Here is a 23,057-nt window from a genome sequence, read left to right as displayed (position 1 = left end):
ACTAAGCTCATTGGCCGGAGGCAGAATCTGGGCCTACACATGTCCTTACACAGCTTGACTTTTGCTTCTGTGCTTCCTGGGCCAATTTCTCAATACCTTCAAATGTCCCGACTTCTGAAATGACACTCGTAACACAAGGTGAGCACCAGAAGAACTAACACAGGTGAAAGTCAGTCCTGGGGGCTTCAGCTGTGCTTGTGGACTCCATGACCTCCCATTCATGTTTTCTTCCAAAGTGCCTACCCTGTAAACTTCAAGCTCCAACATCAGATGTGGACAACAGCCTTAGAAGGACTGCCTAACTAGCTTACCCAGTTTCAACAAATCCTTATAACAAATCTGTGTGTGTGTGTGTGTGTGTGTGTGTGTTAGTCTGCTCTCACACTGCTATGAAGTGATATCCAAGACTGGGTAATTTACAAAGGAAAGAGGTTTGACTCACAGTTCTGCATGAGTGGGGAGGCCTCAGGAAACTTACAATCATGAAGAAGGCAAAAGAGAAGCAGGCACCTTCTTTACAGGGCGGCAGGACAGAGTTGAGTTCAAGCAGGGCCAGACGCTTATAAAACCGTCAGATCTTGTGAGACTCACTCACTCTCGCGAGAATAGCATAGGAAAAACTGGCCCCATGGTTCAATTACCTCCACCTGGTCCTCGCCTTGACACATGGTGATTATGGGGATAACAATTCGAGGTGAGATTTGGGTAGGAACACAGAGCCAAACAATATTAGCGTGTGTTTGTATATACGCATTTAGATACGTATCTCCTGGTGTTTTTACCTTTCTGATTGAACCCTGCTGAAACAGAATTTGCTATTGAGAGTGGTTCCGGAGAAACAGAATATTAAGGATATGTTCTACGCATTGGTTCTGGGATTTCTGGAACCGGTTCTGTGATTTAATTAGATTTAAAGGCACAAATGATCTAGTTTCCAGTGCAATGGGGCATTAGTAACCCATGCATGCAGTGTCTGAACCGTTTAGACAATCACCCCAGTGTCCGTAACAGTCAAGGTTCCAGGTGACCAAGTATTTGCTGTCTTAGGATATTTTGGTGAAAATAATAAGTAAAATTGGATGGATTTATTGCTGCTAGAAGTGGAGAACTTGGGAAAAGAAAATGAGATCCTCTTTTACTGAAGTTGGGTTACTGAACTGAGAGTGAATGAAATCCTGAAAACTGGCATGAGAACACGTGGAGAGATTCTGATTAAACTCGGCACCTCGAACACCGAATCCCACTGAGCACCCTTTGTTGATAGAAGCAGCTTTCTCAACTCTGTGAAGAAGTTTGTCCTCTTTGGCCAAAAACACCTGTAGTGACCTTCCTGGAGGTAGTTGCCAATAGGCCCCAAATTAAAAAAATTTAAGTGTGACCCATGAGGAGGTGTAAGGCCAACTGAAAGAATGGCATTATTTTGCCCATTCATATTGACTGAAACCCAAGGATTTGTATCAAAATATAAATACCTCCTAAAACCTAATAAGTGAAGGATAATTCAGTTTTTTTAATGGGCAAAGGACCTGAATAGAAACTTATCTAAAGAAGACATACAAGTGGCCAATATACACATAAGAAGATACTCAAATTAAATTATTAGTCACTAAGGAAATGTATATCAAAACCACAGACAACATGTTATACCCTTTAAGATGATTAAAATAAAAGAGACAAGCAATAAGTTTTGACAAGGATTTGAATAAATTGGAACCTTCATACAGAATAGGTTAATGTTTGCCTAGGGCTGGTTGGTGAGGGATGAGGAATATAAAGAAAAGGGAGTGACTGCTAATGGGCACAGGGTTCCTTTTGATGTGATGAAATATCCTAAAATTAGGTAGTGGTTACAGTTACAAAAGTATGTGAATGTACACAAATAAAACAACAACACTGTGCAATTTAAAAGGTTAAATTTTATGGTATATGAATAAAGCTATCTTTCAAAACAGCTGTCTAAATAAAGGTCTAGGGATATTGGAATGTTAATGTGGATTTATCATGCATGACCTGCTCTGGAAAGACCTAGAAGACATATCTTTCCTCACAGCTGTAAGAAATCAACTCAAGGGGGAAGCTCCAGCATTTTCGAAGAGTTCTCTCTTTTGTAAGTCGGAAATCACAAGGAAACTGCAACATTGAAGTGGGCTCTCTACCCAATAGAAGGAATGGGATTCCAGGATGGCGGAAGCTGTTGGGAGCTGTTGGAGCAAGAGAATTCTTTCTTTCCCCTCAGGAGTTTTAATATTTGAGTCTGACAGATAAACCGACAATAGGCCAATTAACAGGAAAAAGGCAGACACATTTATTATGTGCACGGGGACATCACAGGAAGGTGAGGACTCAATCACAATGGAATTGGGAAGGCCATGTGCCCTTCTTCATAGGGAGAAGGAGAAGAGGATGAAGACAAGTTAAATGGGGAGAAAATAACTTTTAGAGCAGATGAGTGGGCCTGGAAAACAGACAACCACCTGGTACAAAGTCATCTGGGCTCTGGGTGTGGTGTCAACTGTAGTCTTCTTTCTGTGATATGCCTCAGTCTCACCCTGTTGATAAGACATCTGGGGAAGGGATTCACAACAATTGACTATGTTCTGGAGGATCTGTTCTTTAGTAGATGGGAACACTTCAGGGAAAGCCCATCCCTGCATTTGCTGTTCCCCAGGAGCTCTCATTTTGAAGAAGACCAAAGCAGCATATTTAAGGGGATTATTAATACTTCCTGAGCTCCAACAGAGCCAAGTGAGGGCACTCAGTCACTGAAGACAAGGTGCATTACTGGAATGGCCAATTGTATAATGTCTGTTAGTCAAACTAGAACTGAAACTGACGGACAGTCCGGTGAAATTTTACTTGACCTGATTAAGCGGAAAAGCCATAGTCTGTTGAACTGAAGTCTGAATTGAATAACCAAAATGACAGTCATGTCCCTCAATTAATTTACATTTCATACACTCAAAGCCTCCGAAATGGCTTCCCTTTGCCCAAATTCTTACCCCTGAGGCAGGGTGAAGAAAGCCTGAAGCCATTCCCTTGAAAAAAAGACAGTGCTGCACAGCAAAACAAAAATAATTTACACCTGCAAATCATCCTCTTTGTGGTCCCACCCAAGGACCCAATCTATTTACCATAATGACAGCTTTGGGTAAGAAAAAATGATCAGATCTTGAGGAATTATAGGATTTATTTCATGGTTCTAAACTGACAATACTTCCTGTGGTCACTGGTCAGAGTAGGAAATTGTGGCTGTCAGATAACTGATGGAGTCTTAGCTGGAGTCTGCCTTGCAGTGGGCCACCTTCTGATTATTTTCCTAGCACCAGAATGGTTAGAACATCTGCAAAGAACTTGCAGAATTCCCACGTGTACCTGACCATGGAGTGAAAAGAGAGCAAAATGGAAGCCACTGGAACGGCCCATGCCTTTGACAATAGTAAACCAAAGGTAGTACACATTCCTGGAGTGCAGAGATTCTTGCCACCATCAAGGACTCGAAAGATGCAGGGGTGGGGATTCCATTCTATTCGTCTATTTTGCCTGTGTAGATAGCAGATGGATATTGGAGAATGAAAGCCGATTATTGAAAATTTAATCAGATGGGGACTCCAATTGCAGCTCTTGTTCCAAATGTGGCTTTGCTAGAGGAAATTCACACATCCCCTTGTATCTGGCATGTGACTATGGACCTGGTGAGTACTTTTTCTCTCTATACCAGGAGAATTTGCAAGCCAAATCCAGCCTGTAGCCTATTTTTGAAGAGCTCTTAAGCTAAGAAAGGTTTTTACATTTTTAAAGAGTTAAAACAAACGAAGACTGTATGACAGAATCTGTGGGACCCAAAGACTAAATTATTTAGTGCCTCTTTATAGAAACAAGTTTGCTGACCCCTTGTGGTGCTTTAGAGAAAATATTTTTGTATCTGAACAAATTTTGCTGAAATGGGACCAGGACTAAATGCAAGCCTCGGAAAAAAATTTTTGACTGCGTATGTAAAACTCCAGAAAACTTTACCTCCTGGAGGTATTTGTCTTCATTTCAGAAGGGTGTGGAGATTTGGGCTGGGAGACACGGGGTTGCAGAGCTGGAGACAGTGGTGTTATCTTCCCCTGGTGAGCTGGATTTATATTCTAAAGGGTTGGAGATAGGACTCAAGGTCCTCCTGAAGAAGCAAAAGTTCTCTCCCTTCTTTGAGGAAGAAAGCTGGACAGCATGCACAGAAGCACCTGGACTCTTTGCAGGATTTTCACCTAAAATACAAATACCTTATGCGCAGGATGGCTTCAGACTTCCATCACGCTGCCCCAGGGATAGGAATTTGGACACAGGGCAACCATGAAATTGTTTGCTGTAAAGTAAATAATGATTAATCCACTGTAGTCCAGAGACCTTGTGGATGCATTCAGTATAAAATTAATAAATATGACTATTAAAAACCTAAGATTTCTGCTTTATACGTCTTAGTGAAGATCATAAGCAAGTATTTGCTTTAAGCTGAAAAAGTTGGCAATCTGTCCTTCAGGGATATAGCAGTTCTCAGTTCCATACCAGAATCAAGCCCTAGGGAACTTCACCGTCCTTCAGTGATTTATCGGTTCTTCAGTCCCATACTGTCCCTCACTGTCCTTCAGGGATTTATCAATTCTTCAGTCGCATACCAGAATCTAGCCCAAGGGAAATTTTATGTTTTTTTTTTTCCTTCTCTGAGTGTCACAGTGGTGTATTGCACTGATATTAAGCTGATCGTATCAGTTTGCTAGGGGTGCCATAACAGAGAATCACAGACTGGCTTAAACAACAGACATTTTGTTTTCTCACAATTCTGGAGGTTAGAATTCCGAGATCAAGGTGTTGGCAGGGTTGGTTTCTTCTGCGATCTCTCTCCATGGCTTCTAGATACTACTTTCTTCCAGTGTCTTCAAAATGGTATTCCCTCTGGAACAAATTTCTTCTTCCAGCAGGACACTGGTCACATTGGATTAGGGCCCATGCTAACGACTTCATTTTAACTTAATTACTTCTTTCAAGGTTCTATCTCCAAATATAGTCATGTTCTGCAGTACTGGGAATTAGGACTCCAACGCACGAATTTGATGGTTGTGGGGGGGCGGGGGGCCATAATTCAGCCCATAACACAGACTGAACCTGCTGAGCAGGAAGTTGCAACTACCCTAGACACGTTGGTGAGACACTGCATGTCAGAGGATAGAAAATGAAAACAAGTCCTCCCCAAATTTAGAGGCCTTTCATCTTGGTGAAGTCACTGATGGTCCAATAGTCTGGAACATATCAAGATACTACTTCTAAGGTGAAGATCAAGTTGTGGAATCTGTTCCCAATCACTAAGAAAGATGTATCAATGTCTAATAAATTTCATCAGATGCTGGAGACAACATGTACCTCATCTGGGCCCATGACTTCAACTAATTTGCTAAGTGACCTAAACACTTGCCAGTTTTGAGTGGGGTCCAGAACAAGGGAAGGCTCTACAGTAGTGCGGGCTCTGCATGGACCGTCAGACCCAGCACGTGTGATGTGTTTATCTAGGTGGCAGACTGAGATGCTGGTTGGTGCTTTGGGCAAGTTGATAAGAGAATCACAGTGCAAACACTCAAGATTCTGGAGTAAGACCAAATTATCTGCTGTAGGTGTCTATTTACCTTTGGAGAAACAGCTGTTGGCCTTAGCAGCTGAATGCTTGAACTTGGACCACTAACTTGCCATGTGAGCTGAGTTTTTCATCAAAACAAGGTGTTGGCTGATCCAATGAGCCATAAATTTGGACATCTACAGCAGCAGCATTCCATTGTTAAATGGAAGTAATATGTATGGGATTTGGCTTGATTAGGTCTTCAGGGAACAAGTAAATTGCATGAGAAAGTACCCTAGATGCCTCTGACCTGTACTTCTGATACATTACCTTCTCCCTCTCAGTATGGCCTCATGAGGAGGTCTCTATGATGAGTTGTCTTGGGAAGAAAAAATGTGGTCATTTCTGCCTGTGGAATTCATTTCAACAGCATGCAATTCATTCGTCTCACCATTAGTCTTCCCCATCCTCCTGAAGCAGCTAGCTTGATTGAAGAATAGAATGGCATTTGGAAGACTCCAGTATAGTCCCAGCCTAGGCTGGGCCCTATCTACCCAGATGGTAACTGTCTGCAGGGATTGGACAAAATATGTATTGGGATCTAATATAAAGTACTATTTCTCCCATAATAAGGATTCATGGGTCTGAGAATCAAGGGGTGAAATGAGAGGAAACTCCTTTCATTATTATTCCTAGTAATCCACAAACAAAATTCTTCCTTCCAGTCTCTGCCCCCTTAGGCTCTGCTGGTCTAGATATCTTATTCCAAAGGGAGGAACCCTTCTATCAAGCACCACCTGGCCACTTTGGGTTCCTCGTGCCACTAAATCAACAAGCAAAGAAGGGATTGCTGCACTGGCTGGGGCATTTAATCCAGATTACCAAGGAGAAATTGAGTGGCTTCTATATATCGGGGGTGAAGAAAAGTTGTCTGGAATACAGCATGCCCTGTGACTTGCCTCTTAGCTCTCAGATTTTCTGTGATTAAGGTCAATGGAAAATTATAACAACCTGATTCAAACAGAACCTTTCCAAAAAGAAAACTTACATCACCTCATTAGGCAAGGAACAGTGACCAGCTGGGAATTGCTGCAGGCAAAGACAATATGGCATGGGAAATGGAAGGAGGTGGTTATAAATACAGTTATGATCATATGACCAGTGGTAGAAACAAGGATTGTAATAGTCATGAGTATTCTTCTTTAGTTTTGAAATTAATATATATTTATATATGCACATACACACGTTATGCATAGTATAAATATTTTTGTTTTTCTAACCTCTCTTATCCCCTTATTATCTACTGTAAGCTGTGTTAGTAGAACTTTAAGTAGTATTATGCTAAACAGAAGCTTGCCTTAGATACCATCTTTATTTGGTGATCAAGTGTGGTTCAGGATTATAGCACCGTGTGTATGGCTGCCAGTGGCCGCAAGTGGCCTCTTGTGAGTTTCTAATGTGTCAGCTTGGCTGTGCAGAATACTTCCGAATTCCTGTCCTGCATTATTCCTCTGAAGATGAACCACATAGGGATCTTATGTGAGAGTGAGGGCAGAAGTCAAGATGCAGACATTTGCAGCTCACACACACGGCTGACCTTGACATCTCCTCAATGGGAGGCATGGCTGGGCCTGAAGATGCTCAAACTTCATCTAGGTCCTCCTGCTGCTTCTCAGTCAGATTTTGGGTTTAGCACCATGAGGAAGGCTTTGGAAGGGCTCTCAAATCACCAAGATCAATGGTAACAAGAACTGAGATGGGTTTCAAGCTCAGGCAGCAGATGCAAAGGTCAGGCAGCAGATGCAAAGTTCGGGCAGCAGATGCAAAGACCATAGCCTTACAGAGATGTTCAACCTGCTCCCACCCACTGCGTGAGTTCAAAGTCCCATAGTAAATCCGTGTCGGTGGGGTGGGGGACGGGGGAGATTGAGAGGGTACACATCTCCTAGTGTTTCTGCTTCAAAGATACATTATACTTTTTAATTTAGCTGTCTCTGGACATATGACATTTTTGTGTTTTTTTTTTAAATTTTCATGGAAATGTAATGGAAATGTTTACTGTCATAATTAATATACGAAAAGTTATGATTTTTTAATTTGTATGTGTGTATAGTCATTCCATAAGTAACTGCTGATGAACACAGCAGCCTCTATTTGAATGTTTTATAAGGGCGGTATTATTTGGATATTTATGACGTTCTTTTGTTTATTTTTTGAAAATTCTATCTTATCTATCTATCCATTCATTGATTTACTCAATGATTCTTTCATTCAAACTCTTATGGAGCATTGAGCTGAGGCAACACAATTTCAACTCTTAAAAATGTCATCAGACTGAGGGTGGTGGTTTATGCCTATAATCCCAGCACACTGGGAGGCCAAGGGCAGATTTGTTTGAGGCTGAGAGTTTGCGACCAGTCTAGGCAACATAGCAAAACCCTGTCTCTACAAAGAAAAAATGTCATTAGATTTGCAATAGATAGATAAATAAGTGATTTAACTCATTCATAGTGTAATTCTGTACATTAAGCATCAAACGTAAGTTTATACAATGTCTTGTGTGGCCAAGATGGAGGATGAAATTAACACCTCAAGAAAAGTCAGTGTATGCTTCAAAGACCTCTTGATCCGGATTGATTCTGTAAGAACTAGTGATACTCTGATATATTCTAAGCAACAGTAGTCAGATATTATGTATTAATAAATACTTTCCTGAAAAAATTGTAAGCTGTCTACATAAACAATTGTTGTTTTCCAAGTTGAATAAAAGGGATAAACTTTTCAGTCTAGGCTCATGGCTTTTCAGCATAATTTATTAATTTATTATTAGTAGCAAAAGCCTTTTTAAAATCTCCATTAGCCAATTTTGTCCAAATATTTCTTACCCATATTTGATATCATGGTTTTCATCTCACATAAAGGCTTTTGCACCTAAGTCATTTGAGACAATACTTTTACAGACCCATGTACATTGCTGCCGTAGTGCATTCTATCCAAAGGCATAATGTATATTTCTATCACATTTGATAATTTTTAAAAATCTCTGGCTGCAGATTCAAGATTACTCAATTAAAAAATATATTGCTTACTGTATTTGTTTTTTAAATAAAAGCATTTATTTTAAAACTTTTTAAACCTATATAAAAGTTACAAGAAGAGTACAATTGGTGATTCTAGGTAAAGGGTACATAGGTATTATAAACATGTAGCCACAATCGCTTTGTCTATTTGTCTCTCCAAATATGCACAATAAGAAGTAGTTATAATTGTTATAACTACAACATATACAACGACCAAAAGCAGAACAATGGGATCAGAGCCATGGTACATTTCCTCTTCCCTTTCCAACAGGCATCACCCCACTAGGGGCTGAGAATTTTAGCTCCCATTTTGTTTCTCTTTTACCACCTGAAGTTATCCAATCCACTTTCCTAGGGAAGAAACTGCTTTTGATCACAAAAGTCCAATAATCTAGAAATGAACTGCACCTGGTTATGAAAACACAGCTGAGTAGACACACCCTCTCACGTGGTTGTGTGTGTGTGTTTCCTTACATTACTAAGTGGACACCTAGGTAGACATTTCATATTTGGAACCAGTTACTGGTCATATAAAAACTTGTTTTACATTAGGTATTGTAGAAGAAAGAAGCAAACTATGACTTTATTTTTGAATTTTAAGTTTTGTTTTCTATACAAATTACTCATGAAGATGAAGCCACAAGGTGTGAAACTTCAACGAATTGCAGCTCCCTAGGGCTGCCTCTACTCCGGACATCCCTAGCAGCAAAAGGCTGATTTAAGTCAGTTTGAGCCCTTGCTCATCTCTAGAGGAAGGAGCATAGAAAAAAAAAGAAAAAAAAAAAGAGAGAGAGAAAGAATCCCAGCTGAACGTAACCTACTTTCTTGTTTACAAGAATAAAAATCCCTTTCCTGAAGCTTCCTCAGTGGTGCTAGCAGGCTTCCTCTCACTGTCCACCAGGGCTGCCTGTCATGAGGAGGCTGTCAAGCACGTCATACTCTTGTACTGGATTTGACCTCTGAATGCTCAGAAGGAAATCTCACAAAATCCAACTTCTTTCAGAGGCACTGGTGCTTTTACTCCTCCTAATAATCATTTCAACCATCAGTTCACAACTTGGAGTATACACCAAAACCCACTGCCAATTTTTTTCTCTCTGTTCTGGCTTCAAGCGGGAGTTCATCCAAGACCAACCAAAAAGATTTGCTAAGGTTTATGTATGTTTTTCTAAATCATCTGAGGTGACACTCATGTAATTCTGATAGGCACCACTAGTTAAGCATCCCTGATTTAAAATATAGTAATTGTCACCACAAAGGCTAACAATTTTAAACTGGCATTTGCAAAAGAGATAATTACTTTTTCATAGTATTTGAGGGATGGAAATTATTTGGTTACATAAAAGTTTGCACAGTACTTGACATCAAATCTATTCTTATTTTCAATGACTACACAAATTTTAAGATTTTAGATCCCAAGCTAACGAATGAAAGAAGTCATCCATGTTCAAATATGTTCAAAGCTAATGACACTTTTATGTTAATTACTTTTCTTTCTTACTGTGGAATCAGTAAGCACTTAAATGCTTTTGTACCATACATTTAAAATCTTCAATTAAAATTAAATATATGCTTTTGATTTTTTTAATCAGAAAATGTAAACTCTAACACTCTGATGATAAAAACATCATGATGTAAAAACAACAGATTCAACACGCATTTGACAAATATTTATTGAATGCATAGTACATGCCAAGCATGTTTTAAAACTGGGACTATAGCCTTGAAAAAAAACAGATAAAGTCTCTGACTATTTGGAGCTTACAGTTAAAGTGCATTTGAGGATAGAAGTAGTCAGTGAATGAGCAGTTAATATGTATTTTAAAATTTATATAGAACCGGCCTGGCGTGGTTGCTCATGCCTGTAATCCCAGCACTTTGGGAGGCCAAGGCAGGTGGATCACAAGGTCAGGAGATTGAGACAATTCTGGCTAACATGGTGAAACTCTATCTCTACTAAAAATAAAGAAAATTAGCTGGGTGTGGTGGCGGGCGCCTGTAGTTCCAGCTACTTGGGAGACTGAAGCAGGAGAATGGTGTGAACCCAGGAGGCAGAGCTTGCTGTAAGCTGAGATTGCGCCACTGCACTCCAGCCTGGGCGACAGAGCCAGACTCCATCTCAAAAAAAAAAAAAAAAAAGAACCCAAATAGCCAAGGCAATCCTAAGTGGAAAGAACAAAGCTGGAGGAATCACATTACCCAACTTCAAACTATGCTACAAGTCTACACTAACCAAAACAGCATGGTACTGGTACAAAAACAGGTACATAGACCAATGGAACAGAATAGAGAACCCAGAAATAAGGCTGCACATCTGCAACTATCTGATCTTTGACAAAGCTGACAAAAACAAGCAATGGGGAAAAAAATCATATTCAATAAATGGTGCTGGAATAACTGGCTAACCATATGCAGAAGATTAGATCTGGACACCTTCCTTATACCATATACAAAAATAAACTCAAGATGGATTAAAGACTTAAATGTAAAACCCAAAACCATAAAAACTCTGGAAGACAACTCAGGCTATACCATCCTGGACCTAGGAATGGGCAAAGATTTCATGACAAAGACACCAAAAGCAATTGCAACAAAAGCAAAAAATTGACAAATAGGACCTAATTGAACTTAACAGCTTCTGCACAGCAAAAGAAATGATCAACAGAGTAAACAGACAACGTACAGAATGGGAGAAACTATACATCTGACAAAGGTCTAATAACCAGAATCTATAGGGAATTTAAACAAATTTACAAGAGAAAAACAACCCCATTAAAAAGTGGGCAAAGATGTGAACAGACACTTTGCAAAAGAAGGCATACATGCAACCAACAAGCATATGATAAAAGCTCAGGATCACTCATCATTAGAGAAATGCAAATCAAAATCACAATGAGATGCCATCCCACACCAGTCAGAATGGCTATTATTAAAAAGTAAAAAAAAAAAATAACAAATGCTGGCAAGTTTGCAGAGAAAGGTGAACACTTAAATACTGTTGATGGGAGTGTAAATTAGTTCAACCATTGTGGAAAGCAGTATGGTGATTCCTCAAAGAGCTAAAAGCAGAACTACCATTCAACCCAACAATACCATTACTGGGTATATACCTAGTACAATATAAAGCATTCTCCCATAAAGACACATGTACATGAATGTTCACTGCAGCACTGTTCACAATAGCAAACACATGGAATCAACCTAAATGCCCATCAATGACAGACTGGATCAAGAAAATGTGGTACATATACACCATGGAATGTTATGCAGCCATAAAAAAGAATAAGATCATGTCTTTTGCAGGAACATGGATGGAACTGGAGGCTAACATCCTTAGCAAATTAACACAGGAACAGAAAACCACATACCATATGTTTTCAATTGTAAGTGGGAGCTAAATGATAAGAGCTTATGAACACAAAGAAGAAAACAGATACTGGGATCTACCTGCGGGGGGAGGTTCAGAGGAGGGAGAGGAGGAAAAGATAACTATTGGGTACTGAGCTTAATACCTGGGTGATGTAATAATATATACAATGAATCCCCATATTAATGTAACAAACCTTCACATGTATCCCCAAACCTTAAAAAAAAAAAAAAAAAAGCACAGTGTATGTAAAGGGATGAAGAACTGGAGGTCACGAGGTCTAATTTACAGAGAGTAGGTCATAAAGGCATTAATGATAAGGTGACTAAAGTGATGAAGTCCTGTGGGTATCAAGAAGAATGTTATTCTCATCAGGGGGACCAGTGAGTGCAAAGGAGCATCTGGGTGTGTTCCAGGAACAGCAGAGGTCAGGAAGCTGGAAGGAAATGGGCAAGGAGATAGGTGCACTAGAGTTAAATGTGGTAACGGTGGGAGGCAGGGAGACTGTTAGAAAGCATTAGAAGCTATTCGAATTTGCTGGGGTTGCCATAACAAAGTGCCACAAACTGGGTGACTTCAGCAACAGAAACACGGTTTCCCCATTCTGGAGGCTAGAAGTCCAAGGCGTCCACAGGGTCAGTTCTTTTCCAGAGGTGTGAGGAAGAAACAGTTTCTGGCCTCTGCCCTAGCTTCTTGTGATTTGCTGGCCATCTTTGGCGTTCCCTGGCTTGTAGAAGCATCATCACTCCATCTCTGCCTTCATCTTCATGTGGTATTCTCGACGGGTGCCTGCCTGTCTCCAAATTTCCTCTTTACGTAAGAACCAAAAAAGAACCTGAATAGCCAAGGCAATCCTAAGCAGAAAGACCAAAGCTGGAGGAATCACATTACCCAACTTCAAACTGTACTACAAGGCCACAGTGAACAAAACAGCATGGTACTGGTACAAAAACAGACACATAGACCAGTGAAACAGAATAGAGAACCCAGAAATAATGCTGCACATCTACAACTATCTGATATGAGGGCCCACCCTACTCCAGTGAAACCTCATCTTAACTAATAACATCTGTAACAACCCTATTTCCAAATAAGGTCACAATCTAAGGTACCTGGGGTTAGGACTTCAATGTATGAATTTTTGGGGACCACAATTCAAGCAGTAACATTGGCTATGGTAAGGATGTTGGCAGTTACACTAAGGAATGTTTTGAGCAGAAGAATGACATAACCTGCCTTATATTGTGTATTAGTCCATTCTCACATTGCTATAAAGAACTACCTGAGACTGGGTAATTTATGAAGAGAAAAGGTAATTTATGAAGAGACTCACAGTTCTACAGGCTATATAGGAAGCATATCTGGGGAAGTCTCAGGAAACTTACAATCATGGCATAAGGTGAAGGAGAAGGAAGAACCTTCTTCCCATGGCGGCCAGAGAGAGCGAGCAGAGGGGAAGTGCCACACACTTTTAAACAAGCAGATCTCATGAGAATTCACTCACTATCAAAAGAACAGTCAGGGGGAAATCCATCCCCATCATCCAATCACCTCCCAACAGGCTTCACCTCCAACACTAGGGATTACAATTCAACATGAGATTTGGATGGGGACACAGAGCCAAGCCATATCACATTGGAAAAAATATGACTTCATCTCCTCTTTCAACAGTAGACTGCAGTCAGGCTATGACAGAAGCCTTTCCCAGGGTAAAGGGTAATGGTGACCTGAAGCCAGATGCTAGTCTTGAAAGTCATGCAAAGTTGGGTTTCTGAATATATTTTAAAGATATAACTGATAGGCATTTCTCACAGATTAGATACATGGTGTTGAAGGAAATAAGTCACAGACATATCCTGGGTTTCTGGCCTGTAATTCCAGGACTTTGGGAGACCTAGGTAGGTGGATCACGAGGTCAGGAGATCGAGACCATCCTGGCTAACATGGTGGTCTCTACTAAAAATACAAACAATTAGCCTGGCATGGTGGCACATGCTTGTAATCCCAGCTACTCAGGAGGCTGAGGCAGGAGAATTGCTTGAACCTGGGAGGTGGAGGTTGCAGTGAGCCAATATCATGCCATTGCACTCCAGCCTGGGTGACAGAGCAAGACTCAATCTCAAAAAAAAACGAAAAAAGAAAAGAAGAGAAAATAATTTAACACAGATTTATTAGTTACACAGATTATTTGTGTGTACAGCCTCATAATTTTAACTATTAAATGTTTACTATGTTTTTGACTGCGTTTTCATAATTGGAAATAGAATTTCCAGTGGTTGCATCAAACAGGTTCAGAAACTGGCATATCAACTTTAATAGAAGAAAATTATTTTTATATAAATTAGTAAATGACCATGGTCACTTATGAACAAAGACAATATGCAAAGATTCGTGTCACAAATTTATATGGGTGGAGAAATAATCTCAGTTTCTACCACAAATTCAGCTTCACTGGACTTTTTCATCCACCCAACCAAAACTCGATATATTAGAGTTGGCTAAAAACCTTTTTGGATCTTTTTGTTGTTAAAAGAGGAGACTGTCACACACGGGCATGGATGGTGGCTTTACTGCTTACATTTACGGACTCACAGAAACTCAGTCTTGAAACCAATACCAAGGAGTTTTCTAGCTTGAAAAACATTTTCACTGTGAGAACTCTGCGCCTCCAACAGCCCATTTTATCTCGGGATATTCTTTTTGTTGTTTCCTTTTCAATTTCCCTGTTACCTCCATCCATATAACTACCACAGTTGCAGACATGCTGAGTAAATCTGACCCCTTCATATATTTGAAGCAAGCTGCTATGTTCTGTTTTGTCTTGGTCACTAACTCTCTGAGTCCCAGAGATTAATTATCAATGCTCTTATGTTGAAAAATAGACTGTGCAAGAAGAGAAACTAACTGAGCATTTTAAGTAAAAACGGAACAACTACAGTAGCTAAAAACTTTATGAAGACTGAAGCTATGACTGTTTTTTTGCTGCTGTATATTCAATAGAATAAAAGACATTTGTTAAACATTTGAAAGAATAAATCTGGGCAAAGCAGGAAGATTGCTTAAAACCAGGAGTTTGAGACTCACTCCCCCTTACAAAAAATTTAAAAATTAGCTGAATGTGGTGGTGTGTGCCTATAGTCTTAGCTACTTGGGAGGCTGAAGCAGGAGGATCACATGAGCCCAGGAGTTCTAGGCTGCAATGAGCTAGGATTGTGCCACTGCACTCCAGCCTAGGCGACACACTGAGACCCTGCTTCTAAAAATTAATTAAAAAACAGAAAGAATAAATCACACAAAAAATTGCCACTTCTCACTAGTTATCATTTCAGTGTACCAGAGATGGGCTTAGAGAAAAGTTGAGCACTTGACTACAGGAATGTATGCTAGCAGGAAAATCAGATAATTTTCCCATCTATATTCAATATTCATTATTCTAAATCTCTCACATTTATGTCTATCTATTCACATACATCAACCAACAATCTTACTGGTTTATATCTGCTTATGTTTATTCATTTTCACTAGAAGCACAAAAACCAGAGGATTTTTCCAAGACATCTGAACCTAAATATTTGTAATTAATTTTTATGTCAAAGAATTTTTTTTTCATTTCTATCCAAAATGTTAAAACTTAAATTGCACAAAGTAGCCAGGCAAACTTAAACATATTAGAATTTCACATTCCTGATGACTTGGCTTTTCTCTGTGGTAAATAATTATATAAATTCTAAATAAAGTGAGAAATCAATTAAATCTAAAAGAATTATGGTTAATATTTGAGCTGTTACCGTATGCCAGTCACTGTTCTAAATACACCTCATGTGCAACTCATTTCTCTTCACAATCCAGCGAGATAGGTGCCATCATCCTCCAATTAGACAACTCGGGAGCAGAATGGTTAAGTGGCTCACTCAACTTTACATGGGTAAATGACAGAAAGAGTTGAACCAGGGAGTGTGACACCGGAGCTTCCACACACAGTGCAATACAGCCACACAACAGAGACGAGAACCTCCATCACACTCCTGTGAAATTGATAAACAGCGGAATGTGCTGTGCTTGGTCACTCGTATCAGAGGCCCATCCTAACCAGACAGTCTGCAAATTCACAGGTTTGTGGGTCCATGTTTTGGGCTGTTATTCCTGTGCCAGTCACTCTCATTAAAAGGTATGTCCTTATTAAAAATAAATAGATATAAAAGAAATTATTTTTAAAATTAACGTTATAAAGCCTTTTTTTCCAATATACCTGATACTATTTAAAACATTTTTAAAAACTTGAGGTTTTAAATGTGGTCGTGTGGTGTCAAAGATAATTTAGCAGTTGACTTAAGGACTGATTCTTCTCAAAATAAACTATAAGATATGCTTTCGGAAAAAATACTGTACAATTATCAGGTTTGTCAAATACAAACTATATCAAACCTATGAATTTCAGGTTCTTTACTTGTAATATAGTAGAATTAGACTGCAATCTGATCTCTCATCTCTAAAATTCTATATTTCTATAATTATAATTTATAATTTTAATAAAAGTAAACACCCTCTGGAAGATATGGTCATAGCTGTTGTCTTTGTACACAGAACTATTCATATTGCAAACAACCAGGATACACAGTAAAAATAAGAAACAACTACAGGTTTTCAATTACTTTATTTTAGAAAAACAAAGGTTTACAATTTGTGCCATAGGCAGAATATCATGAATTCAACAAGTTAGTAATGCAGACTTTCAAAAACCTCTGTAGATTAGTCCAAAGTAGAAAATTATTTTTTGCCCACTCTTGGACTCAGACACATTCAGAAAAAATATCTATTTATAAAAATAAAATGTCAAGTCTAATCCCATCAATTGATAGTCTTAATATCCCACACTGGTTTATTTGATCATTCAATGCATAAGGAGTGTTGAATGATTTTTCCCTGTCCTAACTCCAGGTCGTATGAAGCAATGATGAAAATATCTGTTACTTTTTGCAGCACCAAAATAAAAAGGTCCCAAAGCAAAACACACAAAAAAAGTCACTAACAATATCCACTAAACAAAAACAATACTGCTAATTTACCTACTCATATAGTCCCTTCCTTCAATCCCCTAGATACTTGGCATTTTAGTGTTATTTCTAAATCAGATACCAGGAAGCAACTATGTGAGAAAGAAAATGAAAATTCTAGGTCTAATACATGTTAAACAAGTTTCAGGTAATAGTAGCTGAGAAAAATATTGATGCACATAATGAAACAAAAAGAATTGCCAGATATAATGTGGTGCACAGGGTACTCGATAAAAACATGCACTTTGTCTCGCTGAAATGTCCTTAAATATTGTCTGAGCACCAAATTCTGCAAAAAGCAAGGACCTAGAATTCTGAATTTTAGAAGTTATAAAGAGAACTTCACTGCAATTAAAAGAGAAGGCAAAAGCTCCAACTTCCTGAAGGACCCCATTATTCATATAGAATCATGACAAAATTCATCATGGAATTAGAATGATACCTATGTTCTTCCACTAGATTCACTTATTAAGAGATCTGTCTTTATATGGAAGTAATTTTTCACGGAATGAAACTAACATTCATAGTAATCTCTGATATCACATTGAAGGGAAACGCATACGAGCAAACAAATTTTAAAATCTGTTTTGTGAATAGTCTCACAATGTAAATAAACATCTCCCAAAGTAGAGAAAAAAGCAAAATTTTAATACAAAAAGAAATAAAAATTATTCACTTACAAACCACCTACACATTTTGTTTTCCCAACAGACACACTTTAAAAGCACAAATAGAATATAAGGCAAACAGTACAAAGCTGTGAAAAGGGTAGCAGAGAACTGAGACATTCACTTATAAAGAATGTCACAGAATATAAAGGAAGATCACTGGATGTTTGCATTCACACTGAGCTTTACTCTTTTTTTCCTATTAAGGTCTTTCATTTACAGGTAATGATCAACAAGACAAAAATATGTAAATGACTAACTATAAATATGAAAAAATTCAGTGACATTTTCTATAACTATTTCCCCATGTCACTGACTGCTAAGTTTTCACTTCCTTACTAGGCTGAGTTTCAAATGAGGCATCCGTACTCATCTAAGCTTTTCACTACTGCAAAACAAGCTTGACTATTGGGAACATTAACATTTATCTTCCCAAGAATCACTCATTACTCTTTGGAGAAGAATCTACTTGCTAAATTAACAGCATTTATCTCTGGTTTCCACTTAATATCATTTCACTCTAGTAGTTCCTGAATTTTGGACTGCATATTTGTTTCATTTCCAAAAAAAAAAAAGATATATGGAGTGTCAAACACTAAGAATAGGTATTTAATTATTAAATACTAAAACAGTACATGGATAAAATAAAACAATTACTAGTAATTCCTTAGTACTTAAGATAAAAGTGTCCATACAGTCTTGATGAGTATGGCATTAGAAACAATAATAGAAGGCTGTCCTTGATGACTAAATCCCTAAACAACTTCAGTGTCAAGACCATGAATTACATATTTTTTGACCATGCATTACATATTTTTTAATAAATGTTCAATGAAATTCTTTATAGTGGAAAATTACTCAATGAATAACCACTCAAATCATAGTTGCCTAATATAAATTCTAAACTTAGCTAAAATGAAGGCCTCAAAAATAATTTATCTACAATAAACATACCAAACTGTTATTTTAAAAAAAGAAAGGGTTTTTAGACATTGCTTTGGATAGAATTCCTGTATTAGTTTATAGTAGATGAGAGGTCACTTGACAAAATGGGTGACAGAACTAAGAAAATGGAGAAGGTAACTGGCTGATCTCTTTTTTTTACACTGGATGTGACCTGTCACTGGACACGCTAATGTCACTCATTACTCCTTATGAAACAGACACGGACAGGTCTACAGCATTACATAATAGATGTGTCAATAAACTTTGTGTGTCTGTGGGTATATACATATTCTAGAGTATAAGTTACCATAAAGTTTACACACTATAAACATAAAAATATGATACTACTTTTCAAAAAGCAGAAGATTTTTATCAAAGGAAATGTTAGAAGAAATCTCAATATATAAAATAGAAATAAAATACTAGGCTGTTCTGGCTAAAGCAGAGTAGGATTAATAGAGACCCTTCCCAACCTACAATGACAGATGAAATACCTGTTAAGAGTATTCCAAGGAATGGGCTGAAACCTCTACTCTCAGTAAATCCTGTTCATTTTGCAAAAGTCAATCACAAGATTTTTTCCCCATTATCTAGGCATATATGAAAATTTTATGATAATGCAACTGAGTATAAAGTTAAAAAGTAACATTTCTCCTTTAAAAATAACTAACAAAATAAAACCACTATGCGATATAAAACCACATTATTTTTAACCTCATAATCTTAATTTGATACATGGAAAAAGTTATTAGTTTTTCTTAAAGTGCCTAAATTTTAAAGACTTAATTTTCTCCATATAAATCTTGTCCAAAATATATGAGGGAAATGGATGGCAGCAGGGGAGGCATTATTTTTCTATATCACACATGTATCTTCTACCTGACTGACCAATTTAAATATTCTGCCCAAGAATCTTAACTTTTTGTCACAGAATATTCAGAGAGAGAAACATGCAAATAGAATTGTTCTGTTCTAATCACAAAGATCAGGTAAATTTTGATGGAGTGCTCTGTGTTTGTTTCAGACAAACTGTTCATCTCTTTGCTCCAAACACTTCCCCATGTATGGAGGGACTACTTTAATCCATGCAGTTGATATTAGCAAAATACAAATAACATGTTCTTTTCTGTAAAGATCATGATTAAATGTCTAAATTCAATAAATAGACTCTTTAATAATTTGAAGTCCTATCAAATATTTTATAGTCATCAAGTCTCAATCTTTCTTCTTTTCTAATACATCCTTGGGCTCCTGCACTGTAGGCACTACAGATGCTCCACTGCTGGGCTCCTGCTGTTCTTTGCTCTCTTCTATGTGTTCTTGGTTTTCATTTTCACTTTTAGACACTTCATATCGTTCTTCTATATAACCTCCATCTGTGTCAGCTGTGTATATTCCATAGCACATGATACTGATGACACCCAGTGGTAGGCCAAAGAGAAAGCAGCCCATCAGTGGTGAGCTCTTGAATATAGACTGTGGAAAGAGAATTAAAACTCAGTTCCCCTTCATATGTAATTCTGATACACAAAGCATGAAATGAACTTGAAACCATTATAGATTTCTCTTGTTGCGGGGTGGAGCCAAGATGGCCGAATAGGAACAGCTCCGGTCTATAGCTCCCAGCGTGAGTGACACAGAAGACGGATGATTTCTGCATTTCCATTTGAGGTACCCGGTTCATCTCACTAGGGAGTGCCAAACAGTGGGTGCAGGACAGTTGGTGCAGCGCACTGTGCGCGAGCCAAAGCACGGCAAGGCATTGCCTCACTCGGGAAGTGCAAGGGATCAGGGAGTTCCCTTTCCTAGTCAAAGAAAGGGGTAAGAGACGGCACCTGGAAAATCGGGTCAGTCCCACCCTAATACTGCGCTTTTCCAACGGGCTTGGAAAACGGCACACCAGGAGATTGTGTCCCGCACCTGGCTCGGAGGGTCCTATGCCCACAGAGTCTCGCTGATTGCTAGCACAGCAGTCTGAGATCAAACTGCAAGTCAGCAGCAAGGCTGGGGGAAGGGCGCCCGCCATTGCCCAGGCTTGCTTAGGTAAACAAAGCAGCCAGGAAGCTCCAACTGGGTGGAGCCCACCACAGCTCAAGGAGGCCTGCCTGCCTCTGTAGGCTCCACCTCTGGGGGCAGGGCACAGACAAACAAAAAGTCAGCAGGAACCTCTGCAGACTTAAATGTCCCTGTCTGACAGCTTTGAAGAGAGCAGTGGTTCTCCCAGCACGCAGCTGGAGATCTGAGAACCCGCAGACTGCCTCCTAAAGTGGTTCCCTGACCCCCGAGCAGCATAACTGGGAGGCACCCCCCAGTAGGGACAGACTGACACCTCACTCGGCCAGGTACTCCTCTGAGACAAAACTTCCAGAGGAACTATCAGACAGCTGAATTTGTGGTCTCACGAAAATTCCACTGTTCGGCAGCCACCGATGCTGACACCCAGCCAAATAGGGTCTGGAGTGCACCTCTAGCAAACTCCAACAGATCTGCAGCTGAGGGTCCTGTCTGGTAGAAGGAAAACTAACAAACAGAAAGGATATCCACACCAAAAACCCATCTGTACATCACCATCATCAAAGACCAAAAGTAGATAAAACCACAAAGATGGGGAAGAAACAGAGCAGAAAAACTGGAAACTCTAAAAAGCAGAGCTCCTCTCCTCCTCCAAAGGAACACAGTTCCTCACCAGCAATGGAACAAAGCTGGACGGAGAATGACTTTGACGAGTTGAGAGAAGAAGGCTTCAGACGATCAAACTACTCCGAGCTATGGGAGGAAATTCAAAACAATAGCAAAGAAGTTAAAAACTTTGAAAAAAATTAGACGAATGGATAACTAGAATAACCAATGAAGACAAGGGCTTAAAGGAGCTGATGGAGATGAAAGCCAAGTTTCGAGAACTACGCGAAGATTGCAGAAGCCTCGGTAGCAGATGCGATCAACTGGAAGAAAGGGTATCAGCGATGGAAGATGAAATGAATGAAATGAAGCAAGAAGGAAAGTTTAGAGAAAAAAGAATAAAAAGAAACGAACAAAGCCTCCAAGAAATATGGGACCATGTGAAAAGACCAAACCTACGTCTGATTGGTGTACCTGAAAGTGATGGGGAGAATGGAACCAAGTTGGAAAACACTCTGCAAGATATTATCCAGGAGAACTTCCCCAAACTAGCAAGGCAGGCCAACATTCAGATCCAGGAAATACAGAGAACGCCACAAAGATACTCCTCGAGAAGAGGAACTCCAAGACACATAATTGTCAGATTCACCAAAGTTGAAATGAAGGAAAAAATGTTAAGGGCAGCCAGAGAGAAAGGTTGGGTTACCCACAAAGGGAAGCCCATCAGACTAACAGCTGATCTCTCTGCAGAAACTCCGCAAGCCAGAAGAGAGTGGGGGCCGATATTCAACATTCTTAAAGAAAACAATTTTCAACCCAGAATTTCATATCCAGCCAAACTAAGCTTCATAAGTGAAGGAGAAATAAAATACTTTACAGACTAGCAAATGCTGAGTGATTTTGTCACCACCAGGCCTGCCCCAAAAGAGCTCCTGAAGGAAGCACTAAACATGGAAAGCAACAACTGGTATCAGCCACTGCAAAAACATGCCAAATTGTAAACACCATCAAGGCTAGGAAGAAACTGCATCAACTAACGAGCAAAATAACCAACTAACATCATAATGACAGGATCATATTCACACATAACAATATTAACTTTAAATGTAAATGGGCTAAATGCTCCAATTAAAAGACACAGACTGGCAAATTGGATAAGGAGTCAAGACCCATCAGTGTGCTGTATTCAGGAAACCCATCTCACGTGCAGAGACACACATAGACCCAAAATAAAGGGATGGAGTGAGATCTATCAAGCAAATGGAAAAAAAAAAAAAGGCAGGGGTTGCAATCCTAGTCTCTGATAAAATAGACTATATACCAATAAAGATTAAAAGAGACAAAGAAGGCCACCACATAATGGTAAAGGGATCAATTCAACAAGAAGGGCTAACTATCCTAAATATATATGCACCCAACACAGGAGCACCCAGATTCATAAAGCAAGTCCTGAGTGACCTACAAAGGGACTTAAACTCCCATACAATAATAATGGGAGATTTTAACACCCCACTGTCAACATTAGACAGATCAAGGAGACAGAAAGTTAACAAGGATATCCAGGAATTGAACTCAGCTCTGCACAAAGTGGACCTAATAGAAATCTACAGAACTCTCCACCCCAAATCAACAGAATATACATTTTTTTCAGCACCACACCACACCTATTCCAAAATTGAACACATAGTTGAAAGAGGAAGTAAAGCTCTTCTCAGCAAATGTAAAAGAACAGAA

The 23,057-nt window shown here is 39.1% G+C and overlaps 1 protein-coding gene across 1 annotated transcript in view; it reads right to left on the bottom strand.

Annotated features, from left to right (window-relative positions):
- Positions 1-16,679: 16,679 nt before the first annotated feature.
- The window catches only part of TMX3 (thioredoxin related transmembrane protein 3), a 40,876-nt gene continuing 34,498 nt past the window's right edge, over positions 16,680-23,057 (bottom strand). The window contains exon 15 of the mRNA XM_058439681.1: positions 16,680-20,180. Within this exon, the coding sequence (XP_058295664.1) occupies positions 19,920-20,180 (261 nt within the window). The 3' untranslated portion in view covers positions 16,680-19,919. The remainder of the gene's footprint in view (positions 20,181-23,057) is intronic.

The sequence above is a fragment of the Hylobates moloch genome, unplaced genomic scaffold (genome assembly GCF_009828535.3).
Source record: "Hylobates moloch isolate HMO894 unplaced genomic scaffold, HMol_V3 SCAFFOLD_5, whole genome shotgun sequence".
Taxonomy (NCBI): Eukaryota; Metazoa; Chordata; class Mammalia; order Primates; family Hylobatidae; genus Hylobates; species Hylobates moloch.
Note: the sequence above shows the minus strand (reverse complement) of the source record. Positions and strands in the feature narration are given on the sequence as shown.